General features: G+C 26.9%; 1 protein-coding gene across 4 annotated transcripts in view; it reads left to right on the forward strand.

Moving 5' to 3' along the window:
• The first annotated feature begins 2177 nt into the window (after nt 1-2177).
• Nucleotides 2178-20727, forward strand: part of LOC117179651 (sarcosine dehydrogenase, mitochondrial) — a 42083-nt gene continuing 23533 nt past the window's right edge. Inside the window, exons 1-5 of one of the 4 annotated variants that reach the window (XM_033371658.1) lie at nt 2178-2352; nt 6766-6942; nt 13055-13175; nt 15393-15646; nt 19122-19334. In XM_033371658.1, the coding sequence (XP_033227549.1) occupies nt 6919-6942; nt 13055-13175; nt 15393-15646; nt 19122-19334 (612 nt within the window). In that variant the 5' untranslated portion in view covers nt 2178-2352; nt 6766-6918. The remainder of the gene's footprint in view (nt 2353-6765; nt 6943-13054; nt 13176-15392; nt 15647-19121; nt 19335-20727) is intronic. The other 3 variants (XM_033371659.1, XM_033371660.1, XM_033371661.1) reach the window with 3 other exon arrangements.

Genomic DNA, 20727 nt, shown 5'->3' on the forward strand with positions numbered 1-20727 from the left:
GAAGTTTGGATATCACGAATGCTGGAAATTGAATTATTCCAGGGGATATTCTGCAAGGTGGAAATTGTGATATCCCGAATATCGAAAGTTTAATTATTCCAGGGATATCCTGTAAGGCGGAAATTGTGATATCCAAAGGATATCCTGCAAAGAGGAGATTTGAATCTCACAGGGATATCCTAAAAAGCGGAAAATTTGAAACGTCAGGGATATACTGCATGTCGGAAATTTGTATGTCCCAGCGATATCCTGCATGATGAAAATCTTTATGTCGCAGGTATATGCCAAGTAGGATATCTAAAATTTTATGTATCCCCAGTTTAATATTTGAATATCACATATACGTCCATCGGCATTTCGGTTTTACACCGGATATTAAAATTTTCGCCCTGTAAGACATCCGCACGGGTTATCCTCGGGATAACCCGGGACATAAACCATATAAGATGGGATATCTCAGGATATCCTATTGTTGTGAGGGTTTTTAAGATTTGTTTAGATCAATTGCTTGAATCTGGTTTTATATTTTATCCTCTTATTTTCTGAAGAGCAAAAGAAAGTAGAATGGTAGTCAAATACTGTTATCTCTCTATTTTTTCAGTCTGAAGAAAAAATTATTAGCATTTTTACGATTAAACTAACCTTTCGTTTATAAAAACAGATGTAACCTTGAATCTAAAAACTGGTTTTCGTATTTTTAATGCTTTGAGAATAAGACAACAGTCACAAAACCTGTTTTAAGCAGCTAGTTTCTAGATCGAAGTACATAGATCATATGTAACATCAAGTTTTTAATTTTACATTTGGTATTTGTGAAGATCTTGCAAATTTCCTCACAGCAATAGGATAGCCCATCTGATCAACACGGAAATCTGGATATCTTGCAAAGGAGAAATTTGAATTTCCTAAGGATTTCCTATATAGAGAACAAATTTGGATAACCTACAAGGTTGAAATTTGGATATCCTACACAGCGAATTTTGTATCTCCCAGGGTTATCCTGCAAGGTGGAATTTTAGATATCCTACAAGGCGGAAATTTGAATTTCCCGAGAATATCCTGGAAAGCGGAAATTTGGATATCCTACATAGTGGAATTTTTCATATCCCAGGGTTATCATGCAAGGTGAAAATCTAGATATCCTATAAAGCGGAAATTTTAATTTCCTATGCATATCTTAAACAACGAAAACTTGGATATCCTACAAGGTGGAAATTAGAACATCCCAGAGTTATCCTACAAAGCTGAAATTTGAAATCCTACATGGCGGAAATTTGGATATCCTACATAGCGGAATTTTTAATTTCCCAGTGATATCCTATAGAGTGGAAATTTGGATATCCTGCAAGGCGGAAGATTTAATCTCCGGGGGATCTCCTACAAAGCGAAAATTTGGATATTCTACATAGCAGAAATTTGTACCACCCAGTATTATCCTGCCAGTTGGAAATTTTGATATCCTACAAGGCGGAAATTTGGATATCCTGCAAGGCGGAAATTTGATTTTCCTGCAAAGGGGAAATTTCTAGCTACTAGGGATCTCCTGTACAGTGAAAATATCCTACTTGGCACATTTGAATATCCCGTAAACGTCCCAGCGTTACCCTAGATATCCTGGGGTTATCCCTGGGATATCCAAATTTCCGCCTTGCGGGATATCCAACGGGTTATCCCTGGGATATCCTTGGGACTACCTGGAGATTAATTGGATCAAATGGGATATCCTATTGCTGTGAGGGAAGGCGGAAATTGACATATCTCAGGGTTATCCTACAAAGTGGAAATTTGAATAGCCTACAAAGCGGGCATTTGAATATCTCATGGTTATCCTGCAAGGTGGAAATTTGAATATCACAGGAATATCTCAATTTCCGCTTTGTAGAATATCCAAGCGGGTTATCCCTGTGATAACCCGAGATATAAACGACATAAAATGGGATATCCTATATCTGTGAGGGTTTTCAGGATTTTTCAAGATTAATTGTTTAAATCTGATTTTTTATTTTTAGCTCTTATTCCCTGAAGGGCAAAGGAAATAGGAATGGGAGACAAATACTGTAATTTGTAGTACATCCGACATCCAACAGGCAGAACAATGGAGAATGCAAGTGTGTGTAACTTTGTAGGAATAAGTTGAGGAATGTGTGCATCTCTATATAGCAAGTGGTTGCAATCAATCCACACCGCTCACACTCGCGAAACCTGCTCTACCAGTCACGTTTCAGACTCGATACTATATAGTATATATGTATTTTATCTTGAATCTGTGAATCTTTTATTCACTTAGCTTTTTGTGTCCCTGCAGTCTGAGATCAACGAACGCGCTTTGCGCTCGGATACCAGATAGTGAGAGTGAGTCTTAATAGCAGTAATTTTATAATTTCACCCCCATCCCGATAAATTGAGAGAGAGAGAGAGAGCTGGGCAATTAATTTTAATTTCAAAGATGACGATTCATTTAATATATATTTTCTGGTTTAGAATCTATTTTTTCAATCTTTTAGTCAAATTTTAATGACAGTTTGGAGAGTTATGTTTAGAATTCATAACGGTAGAATTAATGCTTAAATTTGAATTTAATTTAAAGTTAACCAGTTGGGACCGAAAAATCGCGAATAATAAAATTCTTGGCAGTGTAAAATTCCCGAATTGGAAATGTTCCCGAAGAATAATATTTCCGAATTACAAAATTCCCGAATGGGAAACTTTCCGAACTTGAAAATTCCCGAACAATTTATAATGTGGTCGAATTGGAAAATTCCGAATTGGAAACTTTCCAAACGGTTTATAATATTACCGAATAATATAATTTCCGAATTTTAAAATTCTTGAACAGTTTACAATATTACCGAATTTGAAAAATTCCCGACAGAATGTTGCCGAATTATAAAATATCCAAACTAAAAAATTACCAAATTTAATCATTAAAAATGTTTGGTATTAAGTAAAATTTACTCCATTCTTTTATAATATTATTAAGGTTTAAATTTATTTAATAATAATTTTGCAAAATAGATTCGGATGACTCTAAAATCCCAGAAATAAAGTGTAATAATAAAGAGTTTCATTTTAATTTTAGTTCAAATTTTAGCGTCATAATAATTCGTTTACTTCTTCTCGGCACCGTAAAATGTCCGAATTGGAAAATTCCTAAAAAGTATCTAAAATTGCCGAATTATAAAATATCCAAACTAGAAAATTCCCGAATTTAAACAATACACATTTTGTTGTAATAAGTAACATTTATTTAACTGTGATATAATATTAGAATTTAAATTTAATTAGTAATAATTTCTACCAAATAAATTTAGACGACTGAAAAATCTTAAAAATAAAGTATAGTAATAAAATAATTTTTACTTAAATTTTAGCGTGGAAATAATGTTTTTCTTCTTCTCGACACTGTAAAATTCCCGAATAATAAAATTTCCCGATTGATAAAAGTCCTGAAATATAAAATTCGCGAACAATACATTTTCCGAACAGTTGGCAATATTACTGTATTGGAAAATTCCAAAATAATAAAATTCTCGATGGAAAATTGCCGAATTATAAAATATCCGAACTAGAAAATTCCCGAATTTAAACAATTAAAAAAATGTTATAGCAAGTAAGATTAATTCAATTTTGTTAGAATATCAAAGTTCAAATTTAATTAGTAATAATTTTTACAAAATAAATTCAGATAACTGAAAAATATCAGACATAAAATATAGAAATAAAAAATATTTTTTTATTTAAATTGTAGTTCAAAGTTTAGAGTAGTAATAATTTGTTTTCTCCTTCTCGACACTGTAAAATTCTCGAAAAAGAAAATATTTGATGTTATAAAATTGCCGAAAATTTAAAATTCGCAACAGTTTTTGATATTGTAATAATTTTATATTTATAATAGATAAAATGAAAGTATTATTATCAAATGAAATTTTAAAATTAAATATTATTTGAAATTTAACAGTTTTTATCAGAATCTCTCAAAATTAAACAATTTTAGACTAAAATTTTGAAAATTGCACCATCTCTTTAGAAAGTATTTGAAATTGTACCATTGGAACATTGGAATGAAAATTATGTTATTTCTACTTAAAAGCGTTTAAAATTGAGTAAGTTAGGATTGAAAATTTTTGAATTTAAATAATTTTTTATTCAAAGCGATTAAAATTTGACAATTTGAAATGAATAATAAAATAAAATTGTTCATTTTTAAAGATTTTGATATAATAATAATAATTTCTGGGTAATATTCAAATTGATTATTTATTCTTAAAAATTAATTCTAAGAAAATATTTTTAAGAATTTAAAACATTATAAATAATTAAAGTAAACTTAAAAGATATTTAGGATTTTTTTTAACTTTTGAAGAGATTAATTTTTTTTATACATTTTGAAATATTTTCCAACATTTATCAAATATTGTAATGTTTTCCTGTCGCCGACAGGTCTTAAATATCTGTTAAACTCAAATTATTCCTAAAATCTTGTAAAATCCTATAAAATAAAATTTTTAGAAATTTTCTTGATACTTTTTCGACACTTCTGAATTCTTCAAATATTTTTGAATTTTCTGTAGAAACCTAGGCAATTCATATTTGTATAATCTGAAAGCAAATAAAAAAGACAATTAAAAAATAGTCATTCCAAATTTTTGTAATGTTTTAGAAATAATTTTTTCCTTCAAATTATAATTTTCCTTTTTTTATTTCAATACTGAAAATCTGTTTTGGTTGTAAAATCCACAATTTTGATGAAAATTTGTCTGCGATTTAAAAAATCATCTTTTTTTTATAAAAAATTCGTCTTTTTTTGAAATTAAAATTGCAAATGTTTAGTTTAAAATTGAAACTTCATATATTTTGGGCATAACAAATTTAACTCTACTTTGAAAAGTTCACCTCTTTTGGAAAATATTTAATTTCTTTTGGTTAAAAATACAACTGGTTGAAAACTTATCTTTTTTGGTTGAGGATTCAACTATTTTGTTGAAGATTTTTCTTTTTTTAATGATAAACAAATTTTAAACTAAAGAAGATCCATTTTTAATCAAAAACGTCATGGTTAATTTTTTTTACAAATTAGTAATATTTAACCATATTCTTAAATTTACAGTTAAAAAATTAATTTTTAACAAACAAAAAACGAATTTTCAACCTAAAAAATGAATTTTCAACGTAAACTATAATCAGTAGTATCTACCAAAAAAATAGTTTTATTTTAAATAAGAAACAGTAGAATTTAATACTGGACAAATTTTTAAAAATCAACATACAAATTTAAATCCTCAACTTAAATAGATTAATTTTCAACCATACCGTTGCATTTTTAACCAAAAAGATAAAATTTTTACTAAAAAGATGAATTTTGAATAATGTACATGAATTTTCAACAAATCGTTGAATTTGAAAGTTAACCAAATAGTTAAGTTTTGAAAGAAAAAACAGAAAAATAATTTTTGTTTCAAAATATTGATTTTCTATAAAAAAAAAGACAAAATTTTCACAAAATTCATTAACTTTCATACGAATAGTTATATTTTCAACTGAAAAATTAATTTTAAACCAAAAATGGAGTGATTTCATTTTCAAGATAAGAGTGAAATTTTCAACCAAGAAAAAGTTTTTAGGAAAAAAACAAAATTTAATTATTTTTCATTAAATGCATTTAAATTAATTTAATCTCATTAAAAAAAGTTTCAACCAAGTAGCAGAACCCTCCACGAAAACAAATAATTACCAAAACAAAAAGTTTTATTTTTAACCAAAAAAAGATGCATTTTTTACAAAAAGAAATAAAATTTTAAACCAAAAATATGATATTATTTCAAGAAAATAATTGCTTTTTCAACCAAGGAATGTTTTTCAATTAAGAAGAAAAAGAATTGCAACAGAATTTGCAAAAAAGGGCTTAATTTTCAAGCTAGAAGAATTGTCTAAAAAAAATTATTAACAAAATACATGAATTTTTAAACAACTATTGAATTTTCAACTGAAAACCATAAATTTGCAACAAAAAACGATATAGTTGAATTTTCAACAGCAAAAAATTCTTACAACCAAACAGTTAGATTTTCGACCACAAAAATGAATTTTTAACTAAAATTATTAATCTTCAACTAAGAAAATGAATTTTTGACAAAATAGTTTATCTTTCACCTAAATATTTAAGTTTTCTACCAAATTGTTAAACATTTATTTTGAAACGATTCACAGATGTAAAAATATCTTACGTAATATATTATTTTAACCCCCCCCCCCGGCCAATATATAAGGCAGTATAAAAAATCGCTGCCCCCCCCCCCAACTATGTAGTTTATACACGGTTTTTATTATTTTAATTCAATTACGTGTATTTATTCAATTGAAACAATAAAATATATTCTAGCATAAATAATGAAAAGATCAGTCTTTTCGATAATACTCGAGATGTTTACAAACATGTTTTTCTGATTTCGTTTACATACATTATTATGCTCGCGGAGCCGGCGATAAGTAGTCAGAAAACATCGTATAAATTCTAGATATGTAGTTGAATCATAAGTTCGATATTGACCCCCCCCCCATTCTCCCCTCATCCTCCTCCTCCTCCTCCTCCTCTTCTTCCTCCCTCCATCATTAAAGTAATCGGTCCCTCCGCGGTTTAAACATGAGCCTCGGAGATGACAACTATATCAGTATCATTTTTCTTCATACGGGAAAAAGAGTGTCCCGTCTAATCTTATTCAGTTTATGAGAGGAAAAATATTCAATTATATTGTTTATTTCTGAAAGTTGATTCAGGCGATAATTGAAGTTTAAAAAAGTTCAGAAAAGTGTTCAACAAGTTGGATAAAAAGACTAGCAATGTTTGAGGAAGGCAAAAAACGAGTCCGCAGCTGACCAATTTTGTAATTATCTTGGAGATTTGCACGTCCTCTGAACAACATGCATCGTTTTTCTAAACTCAAGGTATTTAGATTGCAACTATTTGATTTAGGTTTAAAAAATAGGGAAAGTAGAAATTTGAGTTGATAGGGTGGCCATTACTTTTATAATTTTCATCTCCCGGGTTACCCTGCTGGAAATAGAAAGATTAATAAAGATTTACGTGAATTTGTAAAATTTATAGTATTCATTTGAAATTATTAAAATATTTGAAATCTTTGTAAAATAGTTGTGAAATCTTTATGAAATATTTTTTATTCATTTCAAATCATTAAAATATTTTTGAAATCTTCTAAAAAATTTTTAAACCGTTTAAAATCTTGTAAATGTTTTTAAATCTTTGAAATCCTTTAAATGTTTTGAAAGTTTAAACATTTTTGTGATATTTTTGTAAAATCATTGAAATATAGTGCACACGTCTTTTTGAAATCTTTGAAATTTCTGAAATGTTTATGAAATATTCAAAATCCTTTTAAATATTTTTAAATTTTTAATATATTTTGAAATATTTTGAACTCTTTGCAAATATTTTGTAACCTTTTGAAATCTGGTGTACTCAAAATCAGAATGGTCAACCCTTCGCAAAATTTTGAAACTGAATGTGGATCTTGCATGAAATGAGATAAAAAGCTATTTTGATGCTTTAGTAGCTCATTATTATATTCCAAGAAGATATCATTTGTATTGAATATGGAAAATGTTTTTTTTTCTTAATAAAGTTTGAATATTGTTCCCGCTCGCGGCATTTTTCGCCAAACGCAGAGATTGGCTATCACTGTTACGTCATTTGTCGCGGGAAAATTCAAACTGCCTATATTATGCAAATTGAAAAAAAAAGAAAACCGTTTCTAAACATGCATTTCAATTTATAAATTACTCTAATCAGCTTTCATGTAGTATTATGAAATAATAATTACGAAGAAAATAATTTAAATAGTCTGCCTAAATAGCTTCTACCATTACCGACATGTTTGTACATATTTTTTGCGGTAAATAGGAATACAAATTTTATTAAAAAGATTTATCTTTCTTAAAATCACATCCAGCTACAAAGCACGTCTTAGCTACTAATCTACCTCCTTGAGGAAATTTCCTGGTTTCCAAATCCATTTTTTGCAGCGACGGTGGCGAAACCTGATTGGTCAAAATTTTGAAAAGTAGCGTGGTGAGTAAAGTGGTCTCACTGGTGCTTAGTTGTTTAGCTTAGTGACATTACATCTTTTTTAATGTGACCAAATAGACGTAAACTAGAAATTTTTCTTAAGTATTAAAAACCTAAAAAATAATTCTTTTCTCCATAACGTTATTTATTTCTCCAACTTTCTAAAAATATGTTTATCTCATTTCATGCAAAATCCACATTGACATCGAAATGTTCAACTAATAATTTTTATAAATTGTAGGTTAAATATCACTAAAAATCTTTACATTAACAATCTATATTAGTCTGTTCATTTCAATCTATGAAATAATTGGTAGCCGTACATGAATTTAAACTGAAAAAGATAGACATGAATTTATATTGACAAAGAATGAGAAAAGGATTGGCGTGGATAGGCAAAGGGTAGGGTGAGATAGACAAAAGAGGATTTAAAAATATAGGTGCGAATTTATATTGAAAAATGTAGGATGCGATGAAATTGAGAAGAGAAGGTTAAGAAAATATTGATGGGACGTGAATTCAGATAGACGAAGAGATAGAAAAAGATTGACGAGGATAGACAAAATATAGGATGAGATGTTTAAGAGGTCATTGAAAAAGATGAACGGTAATTTAGATGGTCACAAAGATAGAAAAATATTGATGTGGATAGACAAATGATATGATGAGATAGAGAACAGGAGATTGAAAAAGATAGACGGGAATTTAGATTAACAGAGATAAAAAAATATTTACATGGGTAAACAAATTATAGTAAAAAAAGAGAAAAGAGCTGATTGAGAAAGATAGACGAAGTTTAGATTGACAAAACAATGAAAAAAGATAGACGTTTATAAATGTACGTTACCATGAGGTAGAGAATAGGAGATTGAAAAAAATAGACGTGAATTTAGATTAACAAAGAGGTAGAGAAAGATAGATTTTATAAGTGTAGGATACGATGAAACAGTGAAGAGGAGATTGAAAAAGATAGACGCGAAATTTAGATTGAAAAAGAGATAGAGAAGATAGACGTTAATAGATGCAATATAGAATGAGATAGAGGAGAGAAGATTGAAAAAGATACACGCGTATTTAAATTAACAGAAATAGAAAAAGATTGGCATAAATAGATAAAGGATAGGATGCGATAGCGAAGAGGTGATTGAGAAAGATAGAAAGGAATTTAGATTGAAAAATAGATAAAAAATATGGACGTTGACAGATGTAATATAATATGAGATAGAAAAGTGGAGATTGAAAAAGATAGACGTACATTTGGACTGAGAAAGAGATAGAGAAAGATAGACGTTCATAGGTGTAGAATACGATGGGATAGAGAAGTGAATATTAAAATAGACGGGACTTTAGATTGACAAGGAGATAAGAATATTGAGGTAAAAAAAAAAGGATAGGATAAAATAAAGAAGAGAGTATTGAAGGTGCTGGAAGTGAATTCAGCTTGAAAAATAGATAAATAAGGATAAACGTTGATAAATGTATTATACAATGAGATAGAGAAAAATATATTAAAGAATACAGCCGTAAATTTAGATACAAAGACATAGAAAAAGATCAACTTTGATAGGTGTAGGATACGCTAAGATGGAGAAGCGGAGATTAAAAAAGATAGATGGAAATCTAGATTCACAGAGAGCTGGAGAAATATTGATGTGTTTAGGCAAAGGATAGGATGAGATAGAGAAGAGGTTATTGAAAAAGATAGACGTTTGCAGATGTAAGATATGATGAAATAAAGAAGAGTAGGTAGAAAGCATAGGCCAGAGTTTAGATTAACATGGAAAGAAGAAGATTGATATAAATAGATGAAGGATAGGATGAGATAGAGAAAAAGGGATTACAAAATATAGGCGTGAATTTAGATTAACAATGATAAAAAAAGATTGACATGAATAAACAAAGAACAGGATGAGATAGAGAAGAGAGGATTGAAAAAGGCAGCCCTTAGATTGACAAAAAGATAGAAAAAGATAGAAGTTGGTACATGCATGATACGATGGGATAGAGAAGAAGATACTAAAAAGTATAGACGTAAATTTTTATAAAAAAAGAGATATGAAAAGATTTACCGGGACGGACAATGGATAGGATGAAATAGAGTAGAAATGATTGAATAAAACAGTTATAAATTTAGATTGGCAAAGAGATAGAAAAAGATCAACTTTGATATTTGCAGGATACGATGAGATAGAAAAGAGGATATTTAAAAAAATAGACGGGAATTTAGATTAGCAGAGTTAGAAAAAGATTGGCATGAATTGATGAAAGATAGGATGAGATAGAGAAGAGGGGATTGAATAATATCAACGACAATTTATATTGTCAGAGATAAAAAAAATTATATGAAAATATAAAGGTTAGGATGAGATAGAGAAGAGGAGTTTAAGAAAGATAGATGGGAATTTATATTGACAGAGTGATAAAATATATTCACGTGGATAAATAAAGGATAGGATAAGATAGAAAAGAAGAGAATAAGAGAGACGAAAATTTAGATTGATAGAGAGATATAAAAATATTGACGTGAGTTTTGATTGACAAAGAGATAGAATGGGATACATTTTCTCTATCTCTTTCTATCATAAACATTCAAAATTATTCGAAAAGATAGGATCTATAATTGATAGAATAGATAATTGATATTTTTATAAGCAATTTTTATTACAAATTAATTCATATCGCATTTTTTAATAAACAATCTTTTTTGTGAAATGATTTCTTTTCTTACCTGAAAAATAATATTAGCATAGAAAATATTTTAATTTAACAACAACTATTATTGTCATAAAAATTCGTTATAATGAAATTTATTCATATCGTACGTTAAACAAAAAATTTTTTCTGTGATATCATTTCTTTTCATCTCAAGATTAATTTTTTTTATTCATAAATTAACATTTAACATCGAAAATGTTTATTTTATTAACTTGAAAATCCGCCCTTTGAAGTAGAAAAATTTAATTATTTTGGCTGAAAATGAACTTTTCGGTTGGAAACTCATATTTTCGGGCTGAAAATCAATAATTTGAAGAAATTTTTATTTTTGTCTTTATTTTCAAATCTGTCTTCTTTGAAATTGTAACTATTTTATTAAAATTCCGTATTTTGGAATGTAAATTTAGCTCTTTATTCAGAACAATTTTTTGCAAGATTTTGTTTAAGAATTCATCTCTTTGGTTTGAAATTAATTTTTTCAATTGGAAATTTAACTATTAAATTTTTAGTTCGAAATATACGTACTTTTTAAAATATTTCTTTTCTAGTTAAAAATTAGTTTTACAATTTAACAAGGTTGTTAAAAATCCATCTATTTTGGTTGAGAACTCAAAAGTTTTGTTTAAACATTCGTCTTAATGGGTTGAACATACAACTGCTTTACCGAAAATTCCACAAATTAATTGTATTTTTTTCTTTCATTACTAAGAAATCTGTATGCGTCGAAAATTCTACTGTTTCTTTAGAAATTCATTCTTTTATTTAAACATTCATCATATTAGTTTATTAGGCTGAAAATTTAATTATTTAATTTTTGATTAAAAATGTATCGGTATTAGTTGAAATGTTGAAATGTTAGAATTTTTTCGAAAATTGAAATATTTGGTTGAAAATTTATGTTTTTTAAATAAAAAATCAATTTTTTAACAACAAATTCACCGATTCCAGTTTTGGTTGAAGTTTCATATTTTCGGGTTGAAAATTTAACTGTTTTGTAGAAAATTCTTATTTTTTGGTACAAAATTAATCTCTTTGATTAAAAAATGCTACTAATTGGTTCACAATTGAATTCATTTTGTTTTTATATTCAATTGATTGGTTGAAGATTCATCTGTTTGGTTGAAGATTCCACTATACTTTATTGAAAATTCATTTGATTTTGTCGAGACTCAATTTTTTGAAAATAAATTTCAACTATTTCATTTTTGAATCAATTTTAGTTAAAATTTCAACTATTTGATTGAAAATTAATTTTTTTTAACAATTATATTTTTGGGTTTATTCTGTTGAAAACATTTCTTTTTTTGTTAAAAATTGAACTGGTTTCGATGCGAGAATAATTTTTTTTGGTTAAAAAAATTTTTTGTTTTGTTTTTTAAATATTAACTATTATATTTTTTGTTAGGAATAACTGTTTTCTTATTGGAAATTCAACTACTTGATAGTTACATTTCATTGTTTAACTTTTTTTTAAAGATTCATAAATTTAATTGAAAATTCATGATTTTTTGTTGAAAAATCGTATTTCTTAGTAGAAAAATGATCTTCTAGAAAAAAAATTAATTTATTAGTTGAAGACTCATCTGTCTGGTTGAAAATTCAACTGAAAATAAATTGTTTGGGGAACAAATTTAATTATTCCATTTTTAGTTGAAAATTGATCATCAACGTTCTTGTAGAAAATTCGTCCACTTTAGTTAAATAAATCTTCTTGATTAGAAGTTTCACTAATGTTGAAAATTCATTTTATTACTTGAAGCCTTAACTGTTTTGTTAAAAATTCGTGTTTTTGGTGGAATTAAACTATTTTTTTTAATACTAAATATTTGTTGTTCAAATATTAACTATTGCGTGTTTCGTTGCGATAATTTTTTTGTTAAAGTCAACTGTTTTTTATTTAAACAATTTTTTTGTTTGTTAAATATGAACTATTATATTATTTGTTGATCATTATTATTTTTTTATTGAAAATACAACTACTTGGTTAAAAGTTAAACTTCTTTGTTTAAAATTAAATTTTTTCTTTTGAGATTCATAATTTTTCTATGAAAATTCAACTATTTTGTTAAATATTGTATCTTTTTAAATTGAAAATTCAACCATTTGGTTGAAAATCTTGATATTGTATATTTCAGTCCCAGCTTTCTTGAGAATCTCCCGAGTGGGTGGCCACCCTGTTAGAGATTATGCTTTAAATATAGGAATTATTTCTAGACTTATACAGCAGGATATTTGTAAATTTAAATTAATTAATTATAGTTTAGCAAATGGAGTGGCCAGCTTGCTAAAAGGCCTTTTTTTAATCAAACTAAAACAACTGAAGCTGTGAATTTTACACCCTCTGTGGATTTACCAGAGTCAGCAGACGTTGTAATTATAGGTAAATTTTTTTATTCCAACAAATTTTCTGATGTGACGCAATGAAAAAGATTCGTTATCAAAATTTAGAGTTAATATTCAATTTTGAAAAAATAGTTCTTTTGCTTCAGTTAAAATTAAGATTCGATAGTAATTATTATTTATTTTTTCAATTAGTAATAATAATCGACCAACAATCCTTCAAGTTCTTTGAATATCCTGAATTCTTTTAATATTCAGAATTCTCCAAATTCCTTGACTTTCCCGAAATCCTTGAATATTCTGAATTCCTGAAATTCTTAGGATTCTCTGAATACCCTGAACTCTTTAAATATTCTGGATTCCTGAAATTTCTTGCATTCCTTAAATTCCCTGAATTCTCTGAAATCCTTAAATATTATGAATTCATGAAATTATTAGAATTCCTTGAATTTTCTGGAATCCTGAATTGCCTTGAATTCCGCAAATTCACTAAATTCTGCGAACTCCTTGAATCCCCTGAGTTCCTTAAATATGTTTGATTCCTGAAATTCCTTGAATTCCTTTAAGTTAGTAAATTTTTTATTAATTCCATAAATTCTCTTAATTCTTTGAAATTCTCTGAATTCCTTGAATTTTCTAAATATTCTTAATTCTCTAAAATCCTGAAAATCTCTGGAAACCTTAAATTCCTCAAATATCCCGCATTCCTTGTATATTCTATATTCCTGAAACTCTTAAATTTAATAATATTATATCTCAATATTCTAAATTGCTTGGATGAAATATAAGTCTGTTCATTCCTTAATTTTCATCAATTGATTGAATTCCTTTAATACTGTAAAATTATTGAAACTCTCTGAATTCCTTGAAATCGTGAATTTGGTAAATTCTTTAAATTCCCTAAATTTTCTAAATTCCATCAAATTCTTGGTTTTTTCTTGAATATTCTAAATTCATTGAATAATTTGAATTTCTTGAATTTTCAAATATTCTGAATTCCTTAAATTCTTTTCATTATCTACATTTTTTTAAGTTTCTGAATTCCTTGAATTGCCTAAATGATTGGAAATCCCTTGCATTCTCTCAATTTCTCAAAATCTTTGAATTCCTTGAATTAATAAAATTACCGTAAATCACTTAAATTCTCTGAATTCCTTAAATATCCTGAAATATTTGATTTCTCTGAAATCCTTGAATATTTGGAATTTTCTGAACTCCTGGTATATTCTAATTTCCTCCAATTCCTTGAATTTTCTGAATCCCCTAAATTTCTAAAATTTCTGAAATTCTCGGAATTTCCTAGATTTCCTGAATTGAAAATATTTAAGAAACTCAGAAAATTGGCTAGATTTCCTGAATTCCTTAAATATTTTGAATTCTCTAAGATCTCTAAATTCCTTCAATCTTTGTGAATTAAATAATTAGAGGAATAATACGAATTCTAACAATTTTTAAATAATGAAAGGAATTAGTCAATTTAGACGAAATAAGGAATTCAAATGATTTAGAAATTTTCGAAAATTTTTGGAATATCAGGGAATTCAGAGGAATTCAGAAGATATCAAAGAAGGTCACAGAATTCGAAAAGATTTAATACTGATACATACTCAAAACTTAACTACTTCACTGTATAATATCTTGAAATTCACTACAATTGAAAAATGCCGAAAAAGCATTAAGAAATTAATATTTTTAAGGTAGCTTTCTAATTTCCCAAGCCTCTTTTCACATTATTCTTTGAAAAAATAAAAAAAAATTGCATGAAAAATAAGACCATGCCTTTCAAATTATTTTTTTCAAGTGATTAAACAGAATATTATAAAATTAAAATCATAGTAATCTTGTTTTATATTTCTATATTAATAAATTGTGTTGAAGCACACACCGTCTCCTGATGTTAAGTTTTATCAAAAATGATTAAAAAAATAGTTTATTAAAAATGTTCGTAACATTTGCAAATAAACATATTTATTTGTATATTATTAATTGACAAAGCAACGTTTCCCGAGCACTTTATATCATTTGTTGATAAAACGAATTATATCAATGTATGCATACAACTTTTATCACTCGCACGTGTAGCCAAAATTAGTTTTATCGCCAACTTCTTCATATCAAGCGATAAGAGGATATTAATTTTTTCCAAATATGAATAAGAAATGATTTGAATTGAAAATATGGTGATTTATACAAAGAAAATCATTATTCAATTTTTGGGCAAATATATAATTTAGATAAAAAATTTGAAATATTTCAGGTGGAGGTAGTGCGGGATGTAATGCTCTTTACCATTTAGCGAAAACTGGAAAAAATATAGTTCTCCTAGATAAATCAAAATTAACATCAGGAACAACATGGCATACAGCAGGAATGGTTTGGAGTTTGCGGCCAAGCGATGTGGAAGTGGAACTACTTCAAGTATCGAAAAATATTTATCAAAGTCTAGAAGAAGAAACTGGGCTGGCCCCAGGGTGGATGAAAATTGGCGGAATTTTTATAGCCTACGACAACGTAAGTATAAATTATATTTTACACTCAAAATATTTATTTTTTTCACATCAGATCTGAGATTGGATGTAGGCCTCCTCCATTAATCTTCTTCTCCAGAACAATCTCCTCCTCCTCTTCCTCCTCCTCCTCTTCCTCCTCATCCTCCTCCTCCTCATTCTCATCTTCCTCCTCCTCCTCTTTATTATCTTCCTCCTCCGCTTTTTCATCACCCTCCTTCTCATCCTACTCATCTTCTTCCTCCGTTTCCCCAACCTCCTCATCTTCCTCCTCCTTCTCATCTTCCTCCTCCGCTTCCCCATCCCTTCATCTTTCCCCACCTTTTCATCCTTCTCCTCCGCTTTCTCATCCTCTTCATCTTCCTCCTCCACCATCATCATCAGCCTCCCCGCTTATTTTTCAGAAGTAGAACGCATTACACTTTTGTTTTTATAAATTCGTTGAGTTTAAATTTTTTCCAAAATTTGAAAACTATTCAACGGGTTCGCAAACTCATTCCTATGGTCATTGCACACACACGAAAAAATATTTCAAGAAACTCAGTACAGGCCTATAATGATTTTCTTAGGATGAATTTCTTATCATTTTCTTTTTGTTCTAGAAAAATCATTATAAGAAATTCAGTACAGAAATAAATAATGCTACATGAATAATTTATTTATTCACTTAGCGTAGGATTGCAAATATTTCAAGGTTTTTCTGCAAATTCCAAAGAATTTCAAGAGTTTTCTAAAATAATTTAAATATCAAAGATTTCTTTGAGGTTTCCAAATTTTAACGGATCATGAAGAATTTTAAAAGATTAAAAATTTTGTAAGGGATTACAATTTTTTGGTAGGATTTCCCAAGATGACTCGATTTTAAGGGATTTCTAGAGAAATTTGGTAATTAAGTTAAATGTAATTTTAAAGGATTTTAAGGTATTTTGAAAAAATATCATCAGATTTATAGAATTTTTTAAAATATTCAAGGCTTTAAATTTTAAAGATTTCTATGGATCTGAGCTTTTTTCTTGTAGAAAACTTTAATAAATAAGTTTAATTTAATTTATATTTAAAGAATTTTGCAATTTTGCAATATTAGAACAATTTTTTTTTAACGAGTAAGTTTAAGAGATATTTAGAGGTTCTAAATAGATTTCAAAAAAGTTCAAACAAAATATCGACTTTTGAAGAGTTTAAAATATAATTCGAAAGCTTTTTAAGGTTTTAAAAGGAATCACGATCATTAACTTTTTTTTAATTTCTTGAAAAATTTAACTTGATCTTTCATTTTGAAAAATTAACTTTTAAAGAATATTTTTAAAGATTTTAAAATATTTCGAAATATTTCCAAATTTTTCAAAATAGAATATGAAAGACTTTAAGTCAGTTTTTTTTAATTTCACCGAATTAAAAAAAATCAATTGCATTTTTTGAAAAAAAAATTAAAATTGTTAAACATATTGACGCTTTTTAGGAAGTTTGGAAAGCTTCAAGAAAAAATAAACTTTTCTTAAGATTCCTGGACAAATTTTGAATGACTTTTTATTATTTCGAATTGATTCTTAAAGAAAGTTGAAACAGATATCAAAATATTTTTTAAAGATTTCTATAAATGTCGAAAAAAATCAGAAGATTTTGGGGCATTTTTTTAATTATGTACGATTTTTGAAAATTTTAGGAATAATTCGAGTCAGTTTAAAAGATATTTGAGAATTGACATAGGGCGTTTTGAAGAGATTAAAAATATTTTAAAACTGAAAGATTTCCAAAAACTTATAAAATATTTTTATATTTCTTCCAAACTTGTAAAAATCCTAAATATCTTTTAAAAGGACTCGAATTTTTCTTAAAATTTGGTAAAATTGTGTGAAAATTATATTTTTCAACATATCTGATATCTTCAAACAATTTTCTGAATTTCCTCAAGAATCTTAGGAAATTTATATTTATTTAACCTTAAAAACAAATTTTAGAAAGAAATAATTATTTGAAATTTATATTTTCTAATAAAAATTATTTATCCCTTCAAATTATAATTTCAGTGAAATATTTTTTTATTTAAAATAAAGGATTTTTAGTTCAAATATCGGCTATAACATTGTTGGATGAGAATTCATCTTTCCTGGTTAAAAATTGAACTACTTTGTTAACAATTCATTGTTTTTATTAAAGATGCGCTATTCTGGTTCAAAACTCATCTCTTTTGTTGAAAATATAATTTTTTTTAATTCGTATATTTTGTTGAACATTTTTCTTTTTTAAAAGAAAATGAATCTCTTGGTCCAAAATTCCCCTTTTTGGGTGACTTTTTTTTCTTGACTGAAAAATACTTTTTGGTTCAAAATTAAAATAATTTTTTTGGAAAATCGTTGTTGCGAATTCAACTTTTTATTTAAAATTAAAATATTTTTTTAACGAAGTATAAGCTATTACAATTTTGATTAAAAACTCATCTCTTTTGATGAAAATGTAACTTTTTAAAAAATTTATGTTGAAAATTCGTCTTTTTGTCAGAAAATTAATCTTCTTAGTCCAAAAATCATCTTTTTGGTAGATAATTAATCTTTTTTGGTTGATCAGTCAATTATTTTCTTGAAAATTTGTCCTCTTTTGAAGAATTCAACTATTTTTTATTTAGAATAAAATTTTTTAATTGGAATATAAACTATTACATTTTTGGTTGAAAATTCATCTTTCTTGGTTGAAAATTTAACTACTTTTTTTTGGAAATTCTTATTGCTTAACAGAAAATTAATCTTCTTGATCGAAAATTCATCTTTTTAATTGATAAAAATTTTTTTGGATTTAATTATTTTGTTGAACTTCTTCTTTGGATGAAATCAACTGTTTTTTATTTTAAATAAAAACATTTTTTAATGACATATCAACTATCACCTTTTTTCGATAAGCATCATTTTATTTTAAATAAAAATGTAACTACTTGGTTAAAAATTGAAATATGTAAACAAGTCATTTTTGGGGGGTTATAAAAATGTAATTCTATTGTAAAAAATACGTTTCTTTCGCTGAAAATTCATATTTTCTGGTTTTTGGTTAAAAAAATGACTAATAAAAATTTATCTTTTTTGGTTGAAGATTCAACTATCTTGTTGGAAATTCTTCTTTTAAGGATTAATTTCTTTTTTATTTAAAGTTAAAAAACTTGTTTGGTACAAAAATAAATTATTTCTTACATTTTTCTTTGAGAATTCATCTTCTTTGGTTGAAAATCAACTTTTTTGTTGACATTTTGTCTTGCAATATCTGAAATCTTCCAAAATTTTTGCAAATTTTCTCAAGAATTTAAAACTATATATAATTATGTAATCTTGAAAACAAAAGAAAAAGTAGAAAAATAGTTATTCGACATTTTTATTTTGTATTAAAAATGATTAGTTACTAATATAATAATAGTATAGAACCTAGCCACTTTTTTTTTGTTTGAAAAACTTAGGTCTGTTTCAAATTTTGATTAATTTTTTTTTTCAAAACAGGTGAGAATGGATGAATATAAAAGACTTTCGACGCTCGGGAAAGCTTATGGTATAGAATCTCACATAATTTCACCTGAAGAGACGAAAAAATTGTTTCCTTTACTGGACGAAAATAGTTTTCAAGGTGCTCTCTATTCGCCAGGTGACGGAAACATAGATCCTACGATGATGGTCAATGCGCTGATGCATTCTGCAAAGGCGAATGGTGCCAAGGTGATTTTATAATAAAGATTCCATTGAAAAAACTGTTTTTTTTTTGCTCATTAGCAGATTTTCGGTTGAAAATTCAGAATAAATCAAGTAAAATTAAACTAATTTAATACCGAGTTAATAATTAATAATAATATTAATAATATTCAAATTCACTTTTATTATTTTAATTTGTTGCGATTTAATTTTTTTTAAATTGAAATATGCAATTCTTATCATGCTGGATCAAAAAAATGATTTTTATCTCACTTTAGGATCGTTTAAAATTAGTTCCAGTCACTGATTCAAGTAACTTAAAATTCCTTGTTTATATAGAGAAATATATGTAAAAAAATAAGAATTTCTATTATACACATTAAAAATTGAAGTCTTCAGTTGAAAATATTTAAGATTGGAGAATTTTTAATTGTAAGTTTTTTTAACTGAATTATGGAAAAAAGTAAAAAATTACATACAATCTAAGATTTTGTATTTATACATCTTCAAAACTGAAGAAGTTTGAAATTTAAATCTTTGAAATCAAAGAATATTAAAATTTAATATACTTTACATTCAAAATTTCTTCAATTTGAATTTCTAAAATCATCAAAATCATCAACATTTAAGAATTCTTATTTAGACATTAAAAATTAAAGATTTTTCAGTTGTCAATATACAAAACTGAATCATTTAAAATTGCAAATCGCGAAAATAGAATAAATTTCAATTTTAACTCTTCGAAATTGGAGAACTTTAGATTGTAAATCGTTAAAATTGAAGAGTTTTTAATTTTGGCAATTTACGATACATTTTTTTGCAAATTTTAGGTTTTAGAATTTAAAATTCTGTAATTTTGATGCTTTACATTCAATATTTTTCCAAATTGTATTTCTAAACTCATCAAAATCATCCAAATTTAAGAATTCGTATTTATATACCTTTTGAATTAAAGAATTTAACATTTTTACAATTAACAATAAAAAATTTTGCAAGTTTTAAGTTTTACAATTAAAAATTATGCAAATTTTAAATTTACGATACAAAATTCTATAATTTTTATGACTTCTTCTTTATTCATAATGTGTCTCCTAAGGGTTTACATGACTTCCATTCCTTACAATCTTTCCGTTTACATCTATATATTTTTTACAATCTTATCCTTTCTATATATACAATTATTTACAACTATTTACATAAAGTCTTATATCTAGTTCCTTATTTCTATTTCCTGCGATAGCGCAATTTAGGACTTATTAGTAAGCGAGCGAACGAAAGCGAGAGTGCAAACGAGAGTGAGAGTATGAGAACGCAAACTCATCTTAGTCTACTTATCTTTTACTTTACCATTACTTACAATTTTCACGCTTCTAATCTAAGCGACTTCCGTTTCCTTTTTCTTTCACTTTCTTTATACCCC

The sequence above is a fragment of the Belonocnema kinseyi genome, chromosome 9, assembly GCF_010883055.1.
Source record: "Belonocnema kinseyi isolate 2016_QV_RU_SX_M_011 chromosome 9, B_treatae_v1, whole genome shotgun sequence".
Taxonomy (NCBI): domain Eukaryota; kingdom Metazoa; phylum Arthropoda; class Insecta; order Hymenoptera; family Cynipidae; genus Belonocnema; species Belonocnema kinseyi.